Source organism: Apaloderma vittatum, unplaced genomic scaffold (assembly GCF_000703405.1).
Source record: "Apaloderma vittatum isolate BGI_N311 unplaced genomic scaffold, ASM70340v1 scaffold5914, whole genome shotgun sequence".
Lineage (NCBI taxonomy): Eukaryota > Metazoa > Chordata > Aves > Trogoniformes > Trogonidae > Apaloderma > Apaloderma vittatum.
The window spans coordinates 31,971-50,501 of NW_009713116.1; the positions used below are offsets into that span (position 1 = coordinate 31,971).

The following is an 18,531-nucleotide window of genomic DNA, read 5'->3' on the forward strand; positions in this document are numbered from 1 at the left end:
GGGACAACTGAAGATAGACAGTAAGAGATTTATAGCATTCCCAGATAATAGAGAAGACACAGCACAGCATATTTGAAAATTTCTGTCCTGGACTGGTAAATCTCATTCTTTGCCAACACAAGGCAGCAACAAGGACACAAACTGTGCAGGAACTGTGCAAAGCATTTAACCCACCTGACATTATCAATTATTGGGGTCTTCAAGACACGGAAAAGACGATAGAGCTGAGGGTTCTGAGGTCCCTTCTTCACTTCTCCCCTTGGGGAAGGCGGAGGTGAGAAAGGTGGAAACAGATCTCCTGGCTCCAGAACTATGTGCTCATCATCCTAGAAAAAAAGCCAGAAAGCCCAAAGGCTGCACGGTTGGGGCCTCGGTGGAGTCCTGCTGCGAGAGACTGGAGGTTTAGTTCAGCGGGACCCCTCCCACTTCAAATGACACAATACATGTTTGTCACAGGCTCCTCTCTCAGCTCTCAAAAGTTCAATAGCTAAACTCACTAAAACGAAATGTTCAAGCACATCTGGTTATTTCATGTAAATTGGCATTTGGAGTGAAAGTTACAATAAAAACCAACAAAAGTAAATTTCAAGCTTTAAACTTTTTCCAGTCCTCTTCAAGCAGCAAAATCTTTGCATAGATCTTGTAATTCATTTGTTAATTTACTTCTGCCCCTGGTATTTTATATTATCTCGGAATCATTGAATTGTTTAGCTTGAAAAAGACCTTTAAGATTATTGAGTCCAACTGCTAACCCAGCAGTGCCAGGTCCATACTTTTTCATCATAAGTCAGTAAGGAGCAGGCCAAAGCAGACAAACTTTATTTTTCCACATACAGCTCAGGATAAAGTAGGGGGCTTGTATGTCGTATCATCCTAAGGGATAGATTCACTCCGCTTATATTTAGGAGCACATTACAATTTCCCCTTGATCTGGAAGAGATGGAAATCTGGTGCTTTGCTGTCACATTAGTGTCTCCTGTCCATTGGGTTTGGGAGTTCATAAAGAAGATGCAATCTGGCTAATGAAGTACGCCTTGGCTCAACTAGAATTTCAAGCTATCTTCAAGGTCAGAAAAAATCAAATACTCCAAATACGCTGGGAATTAGAGTATTAGCAAGAAAATCCTGGGAATTATATTGTTACAGGCCAGGGACAAGCAAGTTACCTTAATCCCTCTCAGAGAAGCAAATGACTCCTGGCCTGGCCTCAGAGCAATGACATCTCCTTCGACTAACAGGCTGACAGGCAGGTTGACAAGGTGACCATCCCTGTAGGCCCAGTGAAGGGACCAGGATGGGGCATAAGGCATGTGAAGGTCAGGGTACACAGAGTCTGGCCATTTCACCTCTTTGTCGAGTGTATCTGAAAGCACAAAGCGTAAAAGAATTAAGCGATAGCAATTCTGCAGGGGCCAGTCACACAACGATTTACATCCTGTAGTGACTACAGGTCCTCCAGGGCTAAGCTCAGTCTGTTTCCATGATATTTTATCATCTCTCTCTTTCTCCTTGAGCTTTTCCCCTCTTTCTCACCACCCAGCATTAACTAAACATAGTAATTTTATAGCCTTAACCACAAACTTGTACAATTAAAAAGCTAAAGGCTGTCCTTAAAACTGCCGCGCTGAAATGAACTGCCCCCTCGGGTTCAAAAGCCCCCACTAAGACGATGCTCACGCACAGCAATTTATTTCCTTCTGTTCTTTGTTGTGGTACAACCCCACATATTCTTCTTTCATCATCTGCTGCAAGGCAGATATTTTTGTAAGATACTGAGGATTCAAATTACTCCAAAGCACAGACATAACAGACGCCTACCTGATAACACACAGATTGGAAGCACATGGCCACATGACAGCTCAAAATAACTGTTCTGCAGGACAGGCACAAGTAGGACACAATTCTCACAGTCTGTTTCGGTGTAACGTAGGGGAAGGCTAGTAAGCTCAATTAGTAACATATGTGATCAGGTTTGGAGAAAAATCCAATGGGAGGAAAACACAAAGGCAATGAGAGACAGAGGAATGAGACCTCACCATTTATCCTGTCGATGATTGTCTGAAGTCTCCTCTCCACCTCTCTGCACTTCAGCCTCTCTTGACGCCCAATCATGAAGAGATCCAAGAGGAGAAGGAGGAAGAGTGCCAGTGCATTAACTATCTCAGCACCTTGGCTTTGCACAGCAAAACAGAAGAAAGCAGAAAGCAGATGAGTTTGAGTAAATGAAGAGAATACACTGCCAGCCACCCACAGAGATAAATGCATGCTTGCTCAGTTGTTTATTCCTACATCCCATGGACTTATGGCTAAAGAAGAAAACCAGGGGAGCTATGATCACACTTCTTTAACAAAATGCCATCAGAGAAGTCTGAAATGACCTGTCTCAATTTAAAAATACCCTTGCAGTCAAGGCATGCTATTGCACATTGACTTCTGTGAGCCACTAACCTCTCCGGTTTCAAAATCCTTCCCAACTATGATAATGCCTTAGCATTTTTCAAGCTCTAGGGATGCTTTAGAGAAAAAAAAACCCTCAATCTCTCCACAGGACACTCTATGGGTCTACTAGTACAATTAAGTTGGCTGAAGTTTTGTGAAAGGGACTGATAGGGACAGAATTACCAGTGTGAGCACGCTGATGTCTAGATATCTAGACAAAATGAGCGACAATGCTGCTACGCCAGCCAAAGTGTTGAGAGAATATAAAACTACCACCTTTTTCAGTTAACCGGCATAGGATGTTTTGCTTACCTCCCCTGGGGCTGGCTCCCATAGCAGCACAGCAGCAACAGCACTGCCAGAAGCATCAGAGACACACCAGGCCAATGGAAACAGGAGCAACGGTTACCATGGTACAGAAAACTGCTCCTCCACACCTCCTAGGAAAGGAGAGCAGCAGACAGTCAGCATTCACGAAATACAGAGCCAGATGTTCTAAAGAGCAGAGCATGAAGGAGTGAAGGCAGCAGTTGACGCTCCAGGGTGGACACAACCTTGTAAAACCCCTGACCACGACAAAGAGCTCCCTAGATCAGCTACGGGAGTGCTACAGCACTAATGGCTGCTCAGCTGGCAAGTCCGGGTGAACACTCTCTGCTTTACTCTTGCTCGGAAGAACGAAAAGGCTCCTGTGCTAGGCTGCCCCGCTGCCAGTAACCAACCAAGAAACACTTTTAACATCTAAATACTGCGCACTAGCACTTTGTATTCAATGCACACACCAAAGAAACGTGGCAGACAAGGGCTGATGAGTTTCACAGCTCTTTCTCTCCACCTGATATGGATACTCCAGGCACAACTGCCATTCCTGGCTCTTGAAGCTCTGAGATCCTTCGCAGGTGATGCTAAGCTCCTGCTGAGCTCCAGCACTCAGGAAAGAAGTGCTGGGAGAAACACACTCTTAGGTGTGTTCCCTGCTTTGTTCCCAAGGACTTTAGCAATTCTACACCCAGACACTTTGCAGCAGCAGTCTGGGAGGGAATGCAGCCAAATTTCATTTAATTTTCAGCCTTAGTCTGAGAAGGGGAGACCAAGTGCCCAACCTCGTGCTGTTTGGTGCCTCACCTTCCACGAAGTCACTTTTTTCCTTTCCTTCTGATGCCCCTCCAGCAGTGCTGACAACTGGTCTCTCAGGATCGTGAGGGCTTTCTTTGTGGTAAGGCCCAAACTTGAGGTCATCTCATCCTGAGGTGCCAGAAAAACAAACTGGTTAGTGCTTCCCTATTTTCTTTTTAGGCTCTTCCCTGGTGGCTTGACTGAGCACCCTACCGTGAATGGCTTGCATTCATCATCACCCGTCTGAGTCTCTGTTTTCCTGAAATCATCTTCCCTCCTGTGAACTTTAGACTGCTGGCTGGAATTAGAGCACTTAGATAATATCAGGTAAACAAACCGGTCCTGACTGTGCTGGATAAATACTTTATCAAAGCACAATACTAAGTTATTTCTGTGAAACAAGATTCTAATCAGCAGAGGCTGGGGACAATACAAAGGGAGGCTGCTCAGCTCTGAGGTTACGCAGGCTCGAACTGGTATCAGCTAGCAGAGACACCAGAACACAGCTATGGTAGAATTTTAATGATACATGTAGATTTTGCTAACAGTAGTAACAACTGAGCAGTAGGAATATCTGCAACTCTAAACAAGTGAGGTCCAGTTTCCACAACTGGTCATTATGAATTTTTGGTTACGAATCCTGCCTCTGTGGCTACTTTGACACAGAAGCCCCCAGATTTCCATGCTGGGCCAGGGATCAGTTCAGGAGGCGACACAACTCCAGCATCAGCACAACCTGCAGCAGTGCTTCTGCTCTTCAGGAGCTGCTTGTACGCACCCAGCTCTGCAGGGGCAGCTCAGCTATGATCTTTACTTTTCTTCCTGTTCTTTAACTGAGTGGTTTCATGATGAACATTTATCAGGAACTAATCTTGGACTTCAGACTCATTTGCAGTGATGGTCCAATCCAAAACCGTAACGTGTCAAGGAACAGCAGATAGATGCTCTTTAAACCGCCATCTACCACACACACACTCCCCACTATCAGGTGCCAATCTGAAACAGCAGTTTCTGGCCAGGCAGAGTCTAGCAATGCTGCTTTAGCTGCACTTTTACAGAACTAAAAATAATCTTGCTGTAGTTTTCATTCTCTGTGTCAGTTTTAGGAATAAAGGAAGCGGTTCTGTGTTGTTCTTGGAAGCAGCCCAGGTAACATCAGCACAGGACTAAACAGAGGAGTCTCTCAAAGACTCCCAGAGGAGAAGATGGCAGCAGCAGAGCTGGCAAGAGATGTGCTCCTGCACCACGGCAGTGCTGCAAACATGAGTGCCTGAGAGCAACGTGGGCCAAGTGACAATAAGGTTTCTCTCTCTGCTGGCTGTTTGGGGCATAGCAAAGCACCCACCAAAACATGCAGCCTCTCCAACACGGGGAAAGCAGACAGCTGAACAAAAGACACAGAATGAAAGGCAGCAATAATAAGATGGACTTCAAATGAAATGCAAAGTCTGCTTAAACAAGCTGATTCTAATGGATACATCAAGAGCTCCAGGAGAAACCAGAGGAAAGCTGCGCTTAATGCCAACATCTGGTACAGTCACACACTGCCTGGCAAGAGAAACTGCCACGTCACAGCAGGCAGCGAGCAGAAAAAGGCAGCAAATCCAGAGGTAATAAAGGTTGCTGAAACACTTGCACACCTGCTCCAGTCTTTACACAGGAGTTACTGTTTTGCCACAGTATCAGTCAAGGCAAGGGCAGCCAGAAAGGAAGGTGGCCGCAGCAGGTGAGAAGGGACAAGTGCAGAGCGTGGCTGGCTGGGCAAGGAGGGCAGGAAAGGCAGGGTTTGTTAAACACCCATCCGGACACTTAAAACATGGAGTATTCGGCAAAGCAGGCAGAGCCAGCTGGTAAACAAACCCTGTAATAACGTGAGTGCGAGGCTGCCTTCGGCGACTGGGATCACCTGCTGCCGGTGAGCATCACGGAAAGCGTCTGGAACCAAGGAATGAAAGGGGCAGATGAGAAGAGCCACCCTGTGCTCCTGGCAAGGGGCAGCTCCAGGTTTCCGAAACAAGAGCTGCCCTGCTAAGTCATCAACTGCTAATGAGGCAATTTTCAATTGCCCTAAAGAGCACCTTTGTAAATGGCAAGCCTAGGCGCTTGTAAGCTGTCCCAGAGGGATCCTTCCAGCCTTTCATCAGCTGCAAGTGCTCTTCCTGCCACAAAGCGGGAGGTGAGCACCCCAGGGTGAAGAAGCCATTCACAGGAAGTGTCAGTTCTTTAACAAAAACCCCAACATTCACATCTTTCCTTCAGAAAGTCGCATTCAAAGAGCCATCCGCTAATTTTCAAGTCAAACAAAAACCAGCAAGACGTCTTTCCACCGAGGGTTTCCTCTGAAGAATAAAAACCAGACAGTAAATTCAAGGTTACAGTGAAAGTAAACCCTGATCTGGAGGCATTTTAAAAGGCTCTACTTTCCTTTGGCCCCTGCCTAAAGGGAAAAAGTCCTGAGCAGAAAATGAGCACTTGCTTCCTGCTTTGCCCCGAGAGGCTGGAGAGCACACACTCCTCAAAGTGCACTTACGGCTCCTCCGGAGCTGACCCCTGCCCCAGCGATCGCAGCCTCAGCCCGAGAGGCGCGGCCGACACCAGGTAAACACGGATGGTGCCACGGCTCTCAGGAGCTGTGATCTGCAGGAAAGACACATGGAGCAGGAAACTTTCTGTGCCTGTACTTTTATTTTCTAGAGGGAATGAATGTACTGAGGTGTGGATTGGATGAGAAGATGAAAAGATGCATGAATTTCTCCACTTCCAGCAAATATCCAACACGTTAAATTACTGGTTAGTTTGCCTGAAAACATTAGGGAAACGGACCCTGAGCTAGGATCTAGCAAACGCCCCCATTCAGGACCTGGTTTGGCTCTCAGGAAGGAGACAAGCAGCAGCTCAGAGCTAGGACCCACAGTAGCTGTAGACCTGACTTTGCCTTCTCCTCCCAGCTGGCACTCCACAGTTTGACAGGGAGAAACTGGATGGCAAACACCCAGTGGTCTAGAAGGTTGCTTAGATCGGTAGCCTTGCCTGGCTCACAGCAAAAAAAAGTTCCCTTTGTCTTCCTCATGGGTTGCACGAGCCTTTTCAGACTGACAGGTAGGAGAAGAGTGGTTATCTGCTGATTTTTCTTCTCACAATGTGAAGTTGTTCCTGAGCATCATCACCTACCTGTGTCTACCTCCTGCAGCCCAGCTTCATCCTCACACAGAATCATCACTGGTTCCTGATCTCTCCTTCTAAAATACCCATCCTCTTCTTTTACACACAGAATCAATGAAACATATCTTAAAAGCTTATTTGCTCTTCTCACATTCTCTGCTATGCAATGAAAGAGAGGTCTCGCTCCTTCCTTCAAGAGGAACAAACAAGCAGGGGTCAGAATGTATACAGGTGAGAAACGGACGCAAAATATTAATATAATTAAGTCCTCTTGTATTTTCATACACCCATTACACACATTTGTTGCACTAGTAAATGTTGATATAATTTGTGGTGTTGTATCACACGTGCCAAATTATTTTTCTTCAACTAATACTGGAACACAAATACATTCTTTGCTTTACAGAGCAAAGTAGGTTGAATCATGTTCCGTCCGCTGTGGATTTGAGTCTCTTGCAGAATAAGGGCTTCTCACCAAGACTGCTGTATACTTGAATGTAACTGCCTTCCCAAAGATTGTTTGAACAAATAAGGTAATAGAAAACAGAAGATGTGCTAGAAGCTTCAATTTTCATTGACTGCAGATCCACCCCTCTGATTCAGAGCCGTATGGGACACCCCTACAAGGCAGCTGTCAGATTGTTTCCCTCTCTCCAGGCTGCACACACTGGGCCCCTTTTTTAACACTTCTACTGAACTGCTTTTCAGATTTAAGCAGTTGGAAGTGAGAAACTGGGCAGCAGAACGTTCTTCCTTTTTCTGAGAGCTATTTTGCATTCCCTAGCAGAAGAAGGCAGGTTTTAATCTGACAATGACATTTTGCAGGCTATTAATCCACTTCAGGGATTACACCTCCTGAAATGTAAGCATTATGCACAGTTTCAAAAACACCCAAGAAGGAGTAACTCCACCAAATATATTTTCATTTAGTACTGTAAGTTAGATCTCTGCTTAGGATAAAGCACAATATGACACACAGGGGTGGGGTTTTTTGGGTCTCATCAGAGAGGATGGCAGACATCAGACACACAACAGCATGCAGTTTTTGGGTTGAGATTCCTTACAGCAGGCGAGCGCTAGAGAGGGATTTATTCTTGTTCTAAAGCAAATCATACATCAGAACATCACAGCTCTGTCCAACTGCGGCTGCTGAGCCAGTGCTCCGACTGCCTGAAACGGCACGTGCGCGCTTTGGGATGACGCAGATACAGCCAGAAAAGCCAATGTCCAGGTCACCCTGGGCAAAAGTTTTTCCTTTGCTACCTACAACCTCAGTCCTGATTATGCTTTTTGTCATTTCTAGTGCTAGTTACTTTTCAAAAGAAGTGTGATCCCTGCCTCCTAGCGAGAGTGCTTCTCTTGTGATCCAGACGTACATGAAGCCTTCACTCTGACAAGTTCCTACTCCTCAGAATGATCTTTTGGTTAAGACTCTTGACTAACTGTTAGGATAGCTGGACTCTGTTCTTCCTTCTGCCTCAGGTTCCTGCATGACAGTGTGAAAATCAGATGCTCCTCTGTGCCTTAGTTTCTAATTTCTGTAATGGGACTACCAACTCCCTACCAGCTGCAGTCACTGTGATTATAATATTCACCAACCCACCTGAACACTACTGGAAAGCACAGAAAAAAGAAATATGTGTTGCTACCTGCACGATCCAGGCAGCTCCATCCAGCAGATCACAGCCCTGTGGGGACCACTGCCTTTAAAACTGGACATGCTGGGAAATGCACCAGAAGGCACAACAAACACAGCTATTAAACTTGGTTTAAATGCCACCTGACGTGAGCTTGGCAGGCACAGCTTAGCTGTTGGTGGTCTCAAATCAAATGAAACAAGCAAAGTCTTCAGCACAGCAGTGCTCAAATTAATGGACGGAGCAACAGTCAACAACTCTCTCCTTCCTCCATCTGCAGCAAGAGCACAGAAGGCAGCCCAGACCTCCCCCTGCCCTTGGACAAAAGAGCCCTCCCAGTTTGGTGACGGGGTGCCAGCAGGGCTCCAGAGTGGACACCAGCTTTGAGGCTCCCTGCAGGTCATCACTAACAGGCCCTGCAGATTTAACACTGCAAAGAGACACAGCTGCAGGAGCACAGAGCTCTGAGAGATCTGCCCACAGCAATGCTAACCAGCCGTCTGAACCACCACTGCATTTTGGTGTGAACAGAGTCCATTTTAATCCAGACAATGATAGTCACATTTATGCCCTCTATAAAGCCCGGAGTAAGACGCCAAGAGGCACAAACGACCTCTCTACCCAGGTAATGCAAAGTGCGGCACCTCGCTTCTCCCTCAGCTAGCGGCAGCTCAGTGGCAGAGAGAGGCGGCACCAGCCCAGTTTAGAATCACACACTCCTCAGTCTGTCTCTTCAGCAAATCCCCAACCATAGTTACCTGCCCCACCAGGCTGCTGGCAGGCTGAGGCAGTGTTTATGCAGTGCTTTGAAGCTCACCTGTACTACGCAATTACCAAGCTTTAATTACTGTTATTTATCCAGTTACATTATTCCTCCAAGTTCAGAGAGCAGTTAGGGGGTCTGTATTTCTTCTGGCTTCAACACACAGCCTAATGCTTCACGCCAATGCAGAGCTTACCCCAGAGGCTGCTAATCCCCTCCCAGAGGCGAGCAATGCTCAGAAATCCATGGAACTTCAGCACCTTTCATCGCCCTTCCTTCCCATCCCCACTCCTTCAGCTGAAGACTTTGGGGATTAAAACTATGATACAACCTAACAGGTGCACTGTGAGGTGCATTTCAAAGGGATAAGGAGGCTCAACAGCTACAGATCAAAGCCCATAAAAGCAAAAAATTTAAGTCACGATGCAGAGGGGCAGCAAAGCAAGAGTCAGCAACTAAAATCATGTTTCGTTCCTCCCGTTAGTTCTAGGGTTAAACCTGCAGTTTAAAGCAGAGCTTCTCTCCCCATAACCCGCAACACCAAGCCATTCCCTAGCTAAAATCATCATTCACTGCTTCATGTCCTGCCATAACCTCTTTCCCCCAAACCTCAAAGCTCTTCATGCACCATCACATCAGGCAGGATGCAGGCTGGGGAGGCAGACAGGGAAAGCCATTTTGAATTTAAATGTTAAGGGAGAGAAACTTACTTTGTGGCATTTGCCTTGGTGGGGGATCCAGAGATCAGCCTGCTTGAAGAGCATCTGGGCTAAATTCCTGCACCGCTTCCCCAGTAAGTTGCACTGCTGCCGCCCTCCAAAAATGAGAGAGCAAAGAGGGAGAGAGAGCAAGACTGTGCAGAGCTCAGCGCTGCAGAGAATGAGACAGAAGCAGCAGAGTGAAGCACCAGTCTGCTGATTAATTCAGCCTGTTTCCAGTCACGCTGCAGATCCAGCAAGGAGGCGGTGGATGGGGGTGGGGGATGAGGGAGAGAAAGGGGAGGGGGGGAAAGGCAGAAAGAGAAGAAAGTTTGCCCAGGATAGCACCAGATGTCTATGAGAATGGTTCATTCATCAGATGGAGTCGACACAGCCAGAATCCCTGGGTTCCCTGCCTGTAGAGATGCATATGCATGCACAGTAAAGGTTGATGCTGACAGACTCCTGTCTGCAGAAAAGCAGATGGCAAATTAGACAGGACAAAGTGCTATAAAATGTACTACAGGGGAAGGAACACCTGAGCAGGCAAGGAAAAAGACTAGATTGAGACAGAGAGACCCAAAAATACTAACTCACCTACATAAATCTAAGAGAATCTTCCAGATGACTCCACAGTTTTGGATTCAAGCTCAATTTAAAAATGGAGCATTTGCTATTTAAACAAGTTGAGGTGGTTACAGGTACAGTCTGAAGTGTTCTCTCCCTCTTCTCTTATTGATAAAGCAGCATATACATCCTGAGCCACATAATCCTAACCAAAATCTGCATGTAAATTCTTCACAGGCACGTGCCTGGGGCTCTTCGCTTACTGACACTTGGGCAGTGGCACAGAGAAGGTAAAGGATTAGTGTAGACAAGGAAGGGCTGGGTAGAACAACAGGTAATGGGATAAAAAGGTCCTTGAAGGTGGAGTGAGCCTTCTCTCTCATTCTTATCTTTTACAGGAATGCTTCCTTCTCATTGCCGGAGGGAAGCACCTTTCTAAGTGGGTTTTTATATAGCTCCTGCTTCAGTGCTGTCCTAATTCTGGTTTGAGGCTTCTCAGCTCTGTAGAGCAATTACTTTCATTCCACAACGAAAGCGGTGAAGAACTGGCCCAGCCGAGAACCACGTCAACAGCTTGCCAAGGATTAGAGCTGGCTGGTTCAGCACGGAGCAGACAGGCACTGCAAAGGCTTCCAGCCAGAGCTTGCTTTGAAGGCCATATACAGGTGTCAGGACTCACCTGCCCTCACCGACCAAGCTCTTCACTTCCTCTCTTCCCCTGAGATTCAGATGCCCCACCAGGCACAGCCCATATTCTGTGTTTAGAGCCCAAAGTGCAAAGATTAAAAGGTCTCGATATTTATAATACCCCCAATGCAGGGTCTAGTTACAACTTCAGTGTTGGCACGGAGTTACACATCGGTACATGACCTCACAAAGCTCTTAAAGCCAAAGCTGAAGGGAAGCAGACACTGCATTTAACATAACTTTGGGAGAAAGCAGGGGGAAAAAGAGGCACAACACTCTTCATCCTTCTGTAGGGCATTTTGTTTCCTAGACAACAATTTTAAACGGCAGAGAGGAACAAAATGTCCTAATGGCACAACATTTCCTTCCTGCCTGCCTCTTTTCCTGCTCACCTACTTACTTCAACACAAAGAAGAAAGGAGAAAAAAAGAAAGAATCAAGAGCGTGGGCTAAGAAGGGATAAACCCTCACACAACATACACGTAACACTCTCTGTTATCTCAGTGCCTGCTCATCTGTTTCCCATGGCTGGAGACTCTTCTAGAGACTCGAATGTGAATAAAACAACTTGCTGGTGACGGTGCAGTACCTGGAATAGCCCTTGTGCTTCACGCAGTTGAGAGATCGCAACACAACTTTCTTCCAGCCCCAAACCTCCAGCTTTGGTTGTGGACACAAATGGAAACGGATCAAATTGCCTCTAGTTGTTTACCCCACTGTTGAGAGACCTTGCTCTAAAAGTGTTTTGTGTAGGGCAGTAATTTGTACTATGTAGCTTCCTCCTGCTATCAGTGGTATCATAAATTGCACCTGGACATGCAGTCCTGCATTAAATAACAGAATGAAAGAGCAGAAACTGTCAACTTGAGATCTGAAGATAGAACTGTGGCTTGAAATAAAAGGCTGAGTATGAAGGCAAGGGCTGAGACCTCTAGAAACTGATGAGAGGGAAAAGGATCAGTTTGTGAAAAAAGCCCTTGGAAGAAGAACTCGCATTTTAGAGAACAGCAGGGAATATAACCAGAGATACAGTTACAGTCAAGATGAGAAGAGGCACAGCACTCGGGCTACTTTTCAGTCCAAAGGTAAGATTGCATCCCGGAACAGGACAGCTCAAGACCAACACGTGCTGCAGCTGGGGAGCACAGCACCGGCTCCCTCAACACGTTTCTGGGCTCTGGGCAGGTGGCGCGGTGCTGTAGCCAGGCTGCAGCAACTACACTGGGATTGTACAGCTCAGTTGTTATTGGTAACGGTGGAATGGATGATGACAATAATTTTTAATAGTTTTGTTGCTGCAAATACAGCCCACACCTAAAGTAACTCAAACTCATGAGCCTCACGTTGTCCTGTGGCAATCGGTGCTGCTGTCTGTCTTGGTATATGCTGAATGGGACTTGGAGCAAAGATTCTGGCACCTTTCACAAGTATTAAATTCACCTCAGAAATACACGGAAAATTAAAAAGTCAGGAGAAGAGCAGAAAAAACAAGATATCAGCACATTTCATTTAAGAAGGTTTTGGCATTGCTCCTAAAGTACTCTCTGCCTTTCTCTGCAGTGTCTGGCTTCTGGCGAGGCAGCCTACACTACACCTGACAAACTCTGATCCTCAGCCATTTCTGACAACAGAACTGGATGAGCTGACTGGAGCCAGAGGAGAAGGCTCTCATCTTCTGAGTGACAGATGACTGCGCTGCAGCAGTGATCTGAGCACATCTGCTGGTCCAGGAGTGCTAACTCTTCATCACACACGTATATTAGAGCAAAGAGAGTGCTTCCAACTAGATTTGGGATTGGTGTTTTTACTTGGGTTCATTTTATTTTTAGCATTTTAAAAATAAACCTAGAACATCAAATCTACTACTGAGGTTACATAGCAGGTTAATTTGTTCCTTTATGAGCATATGTGTGTCCACGTTCTTCACTGTGGAAAGGAAGAAAGATTCCACCTCAAAGTGGATGAAATAAGGATCTCCAGTACTGAAAAAAAAATAGGAACAAACTCCTTGATATCAAATAATATACGGCTAACAAGAATAAACCCACTATTTTTTCCTCAAAATGCAAAATAAGTTGTAAAATGCAGCTGTATGTATATATTATTTTTAATTTCCATTGAAAAAAGGGTGATGATTTCTTGCCTTCACTTTTAACAGCCATTCTGATAGGAGGGAGAAAAATCTTCACCAAGGAGGAGACTAGGACATCAGAACACCATGATTCCATCTGTAATCTCCCTGAGCAGGACATTTTCCTAACAGGAATTCCCACATTACAATACTGTCCACGCTGCTGCCTGTCCAGCAATTTGATATGTTCTTCATGCATTGTACAATGAAGAATATCCTAAGAGAAAGAGCGAGATGAACTAAAGATAGTGACCTACAGTGAAAGTGTCCCCGCTGTGCTCTGCCGTGGCTGCAGCACTGCCAGTGTTGGTGCTCTTGGATCCTGCACAGAACATACTCCTGTACGGAACGGTAACTGCGTCATCTCTTAAAATGATCAATCCCAGATTAGCCCATGATGTCATTAACAAGACAATAAATAGATAATTATCCTCATTGGAATGTTACCTCCACAATAATACAACAATTTGACACAAAACAGCATAGTTCAAACACGTCCTCTGAGCACACCAGTACCAAGAGGTTCAGGCACGAGGAAGCCAGGCCTCCCTGGCCTAGCACACTACAGAGCAGACAACCCAGCAAAAAAGAAGTGTAGCAGGCAAGTGCAAGAGCTGATGTGAAAATCTCAGTACCTTTTAAGGCACACTGCTGCAGTAATCTTTTAGAGCAGATGTGAGTTTAGGTGATTATCTAACAGGTACTTTGCACTAATGAACAAAACCCCCTCTCAGTGCTGGAAGCCCTGTAAAAAGGAACATCAAGAAAGGGCTGCACACAGTAACAGAGAAGCAGCCAACACAGCCTGGCAGAGAAACCTTGCGGTGTGGTGGACAGAGGGACACCGAAAAGGGAAGCCAAGAATGTTCTCTTACCAGAGCCAGCTGAGAGCTTGGCATGTATAATGTTCTCCACTGGTCTCAAACTACCTGTCCCACTTCTGAGTGGCATCCAGAATAAGGACCAGTTCACTTTTTTGAGTGAGAAATACATTTAACATTCAGGCTGCCGCTGAAACATGGTTAAAACGTAAGTGACCAGTAGACTACTCACTAAGTGATCAAAACCATTTTACTTTTGAGACGTAGTAACATGTGCCAAGTTTACCGTCTCCTGCCAGCCATAGCAGATAGGTCTTTTCAGCTTCTCTAGCAGCTATTCATGAGGGTCTCTCTCTCCTCTTTCTCTTTGAAGCTCAAAGCATGGCAAGATAGAAAGGAACAGATTGCCCCTCCATACAATATCTAGACTTATCTGGCACTTTCTGAACAAGATCTAAAAATACTATCCTGCAGCACTCCTTAGAAAGACATGCAATTGCCCAAGAAATAAATACACTTAGCATCGGAAAAAAATGGCCTCGGATGATTTCATGACCTTGATTAATTTTAAAAAATCTCTCAAATAAAGCAAATCTAAGTGTCCAGGGGCCTGAAGCCCTACCTTAAGCTTCAAAAAAGACAGCATATATGACAGCATATATTTCATCTGTGTTGTTCCACCACGATGCCTCAGTCTGAGCCTGCGAAGGACTTACCTACTGAGACAAGCACGTACACCTCTAGGAATGTGAAGCCGACAGAACTCTCAACTTTGAAAATAGCTATGGATTATACCATCGTATAAGAACATTAAAGGGTGAGACTTGACACAATATAATGAAAGAGAATTAAAAGGACTCAATATTTAAGTTGAGTTCCTTATCAGGAAACCTACCTGACACTTCTCCTTGAGGTCCATGGCTTAGCAGTGCTGTCAGCATGTCCAGCCAAAGGGGACTGCTCCTCAGCAGAGATGTCTCCTAGGTAGAGATGAGCTTGGCTACACCTATCACATCACCATCTGTGGAAACAGAAGGAGCAGCAGTCAATCTCCTGTCATTCCCTTCAGGACAAGAAAGTGAGGAAATTCACAAAATTCAAATTACAGGACTGATCTTTAAAAGAAGGAAACCTGGGGAGCTGAAAATGTTTTTAATGCACACCAACTCTCCCCTTACTCAGAACTGGCCCCATAAGCTTCACTGCCCCCCCAAAACTGGCAGCAGTAGGTGAATTAAGTTCCCTGCAGCTCAGAGTAGCCCTGACACACTTTTAGGCAAGCCTCCAAAAAAAGCTGACAAAGCACTAGATTCCACCAGGTGTTGGCGCATGCTGTCACCCACGGCTATTTGTCTTGCTATTCTTATCTGCCAGGAGCTTTGTCCAGCTAATCTCTAATGGAGCCTGCAGTAATGATTCTTCCATTTGCCGAACAACACATCCAATCTTTGACAAGGCTACGGCGGGCTGAGCATGGATCTGACCATTATTAAGTAGGCCAGAAGTCATAAAAACAATTCCAGGTTATCAGGGAACTAATTTTTTGTTTTGGTTTGGTTTTCTTTTTAGCAAAACTGAGACTCTTAACAGAACTGAGATAGGAAGCAACTCTGGAATTCACACCCTTCTTCTAGCCCGTATTTCCTGTGATCTCCCATGGCACACGTTTCTTCTTCTTCCACATATACAAAATGTCTTTTCTGGTCAAAACAACAGATCTGTGTACATTGCTCCAGAGGATTCTCTTACCTATAAACACAAAGAGATATTATAAAATGATGTTATGCTATGATAAGATGATGCTTACAGCACCGTGCTCTGTGATGCTACATCATTTCAAGGAAAACAAAAGGCATCCAAAGTTTACTTAGAAAGCCACTACTGCCCCACGCTGCAGAGTTAGATGTCGGTATTTCCTCTCATGCAGGCAAGTCCTGCACCTGCATTCTGGGAGGCAGCAGGCAGTCAGTATTCAGCTTGCTGGGTATGAAAAACTGCTTCCAGTACCGCAACCAGCACCTGCAAGTGCCGTTTCTTCACTGCCGGCTGGCTGGCATGAGCCACAAGTTTGGATCTGCCCTACTTTTCTGTTCTGTGACCCTTGTCAGTGTGCACACACCAAGGGAATGAAGCTATTTTCAGTCACTTCGCGTTCCTGCCAGGCCAATTAGCAATTGCAAAGAGAAGATCAGACAAAGTTACTGGACCGAAGCTGACAAAGAGTGCTGGAAGTGGGAAGGAGGGAAACGTGTTTTTGTCTGCTTGCACACAGGAGCTTAGAGCCTCAGTGCTTGCCTTTAAATAGAGAGTGATTTCAAGATAAGGGAAGATAAGAGATGATTTTTAAGGAGAAAATGGTCACTAATAATAAAAGGACTAGAGAAATAAATCCACGATTCGTGTTTTTACTCGCCGCCGGCAGAAGATTTATTAGTAGATCCACTGAAGGATTTACACACCACACTCTCCCTCGTTCAAACCAAAGTTAACCGGCTGAATTTCTGGAGCTGGACTTCAAAAGTAGAATTATCTGTGACACAACTGGGTAACCAGGAAGCCAAAGTCACGGAGGCAGAATACAAGAAAACATCCTGGACTGTTGGTGCTAATCCCACGGAGCCTGTCTCATTAGCAGTGCTGGGTGGCGCTGGCTGGAGGGCAGGGGCTGTGCCAGGAGGCAGGATTTGCTGCACTGCCCTGAGGGACATTCTGGTTTAGGCAGCAAACTGAGATGTAATCCTGGCTGCTCAGCACCCCTTCCTTAAAGTTCAAGGTACGTCATCCGCCTGCTCAGGAACACCACCGGGAAGGCCTTCAGTGCTGGGAAGCAGGATACACAGTGAGGGTGTTACAAAGCTGAAATACTGGTTGGAATGAGTGAATACTCACTAGCGAGAAGAATTCAAAAGCTGTTGTAACGAGCAATATAACAAGAGTTTGCAAAAGTAATCAGTGGTGTATGCAGCCATGCTTCATCATTATACATGCTCAGGGCTTCTCCAAAATTTAAACAAACTGACCCGAAACCCAGAAGCAGTCCAGTTTCTCTCATATCCCCAGTTTCAGGTGCCAACAATGGTCAGATTGCAAACATTTCAAACAATGAAAGCAAAGAAGCCAATTCTTTCCTGTGCCAATCTGGATATACAAAACTAGCAGAGTATTTCATTTTTCAAAGTGGAATTACATTTTTCAAAAGAGTTTTCATTTAGAACCAATTATTCCAAACACAGTTTTTCCTAGATAGGTTAGAATATCTCAGTATTAGGATAACTGAAACCAAAAGCAAAGACTGGCTGCAATGATAAATCATCTTCCCTCAATTTCTGCACCAGGATTGGCACTGGAGCCATATAAAACATGATTTGTGTGCTTTCTTTCAAATGCATAATTTGGAAAAAAACCCAAAACTTCAGAATAAAGACCCTGCAAGCATGTTTGCAAGAATTACGTCGTACCTACTATAAACTTCATATGCCTTACAGAGGTCTTGCAAGCACTAAAAAACCAGCTTCACACAATTAAGCTCAAGAATTCTGTAGGTAATGTGCAGATCTGGAAAGATAAACACATTCCTTCATTCCATCCCCCACAAGGTCCTTGTGTGCTCCCCTTTCAGACTCTTCTGTTTCAGGGACTCCTGTAATTCCCACCACCAGCTGTGTCTCATCACCCCTACCCAGCAGCACACTCTGGACCCACCCTAGGAGTTCTGTGTCCTGGTATTTCTTCCACACTGGGTATCTGTCTTCTTCTGTTCTCCCTGTTCTTATCTCTCCTCCGTCTGCCCACTCACTCACTCACGCGTCAACAAGTTAAACTCTTTCAGATAGTAGGACAGAAACGAAGTGGGATTGCTTTGCCAGAACATGTTAGGGGGCGCCAAGTATTGAGGTGCAGTCAGAGACGCCTGAAGCTGTGGTTGCGCTAATCAAGAGACCAGAGGCTCCCAGTTTACCCCTTTCACTTGCCCAGCACACTGCATCCTCCTCGTGATTCTCACGCCTGGAGCAGTCCACGAAACCTGGAAATGGCTGGATGTGGTGTTAATGTGGAAGTGTCATTATGCCGCATTCAGCCTGAGAAATACTTGAAATCATTATGTAGAGTGAAGCGCAACATCGGGTCCACTAGGTACTCCAATACACATATCACTAACAGCAAGCCAACCTTCTGGAAATCCTGTATGCCAAACTGGGCCAGTAGTCAGCACACAGGTGCATGGAGAAGTCTGCAATGCACGTTGGAATATTTTATGAGTTCAGTGCTTGGGTTGACAGGTGTAGCTGATATCCAGACCTTTTCAAACCTGAAAAATACATTCCCATCACCTCAAACTTATTTCTGTTTGGAAGTCCCGAGTGAAAATTAAGTCTTGTAGCTTGATCTGATTATCTACAAGGGTTGAAAACATCCTTCCCAAATAACACTGTCTTACGCAGTCGGTGTATTTACACAGGTAATAAACATTGTGCTTTCAATGAAACCCAAGAATTTCAAAGCACAAGAA

The 18,531-nt window shown here is 45.4% G+C and overlaps 1 protein-coding gene across 1 annotated transcript in view; it reads right to left on the reverse strand.

The window, feature by feature from the left end:
• Positions 1-14,940, reverse strand: part of KIAA0195 (KIAA0195 ortholog) — a 40,343-nt gene extending 25,403 nt beyond the window's left edge. The window contains 8 exon segments of the mRNA XM_009868240.1: positions 175-326; positions 1,167-1,363; positions 2,037-2,173; positions 2,752-2,879; positions 3,565-3,684; positions 3,769-3,853; positions 6,086-6,192; positions 14,917-14,940. Coding sequence (XP_009866542.1) covers positions 175-326; positions 1,167-1,363; positions 2,037-2,173; positions 2,752-2,879; positions 3,565-3,684; positions 3,769-3,853; positions 6,086-6,192; positions 14,917-14,940 — 950 coding nt within the window.
• Positions 14,941-18,531: the final 3,591 nt, after the last annotated feature.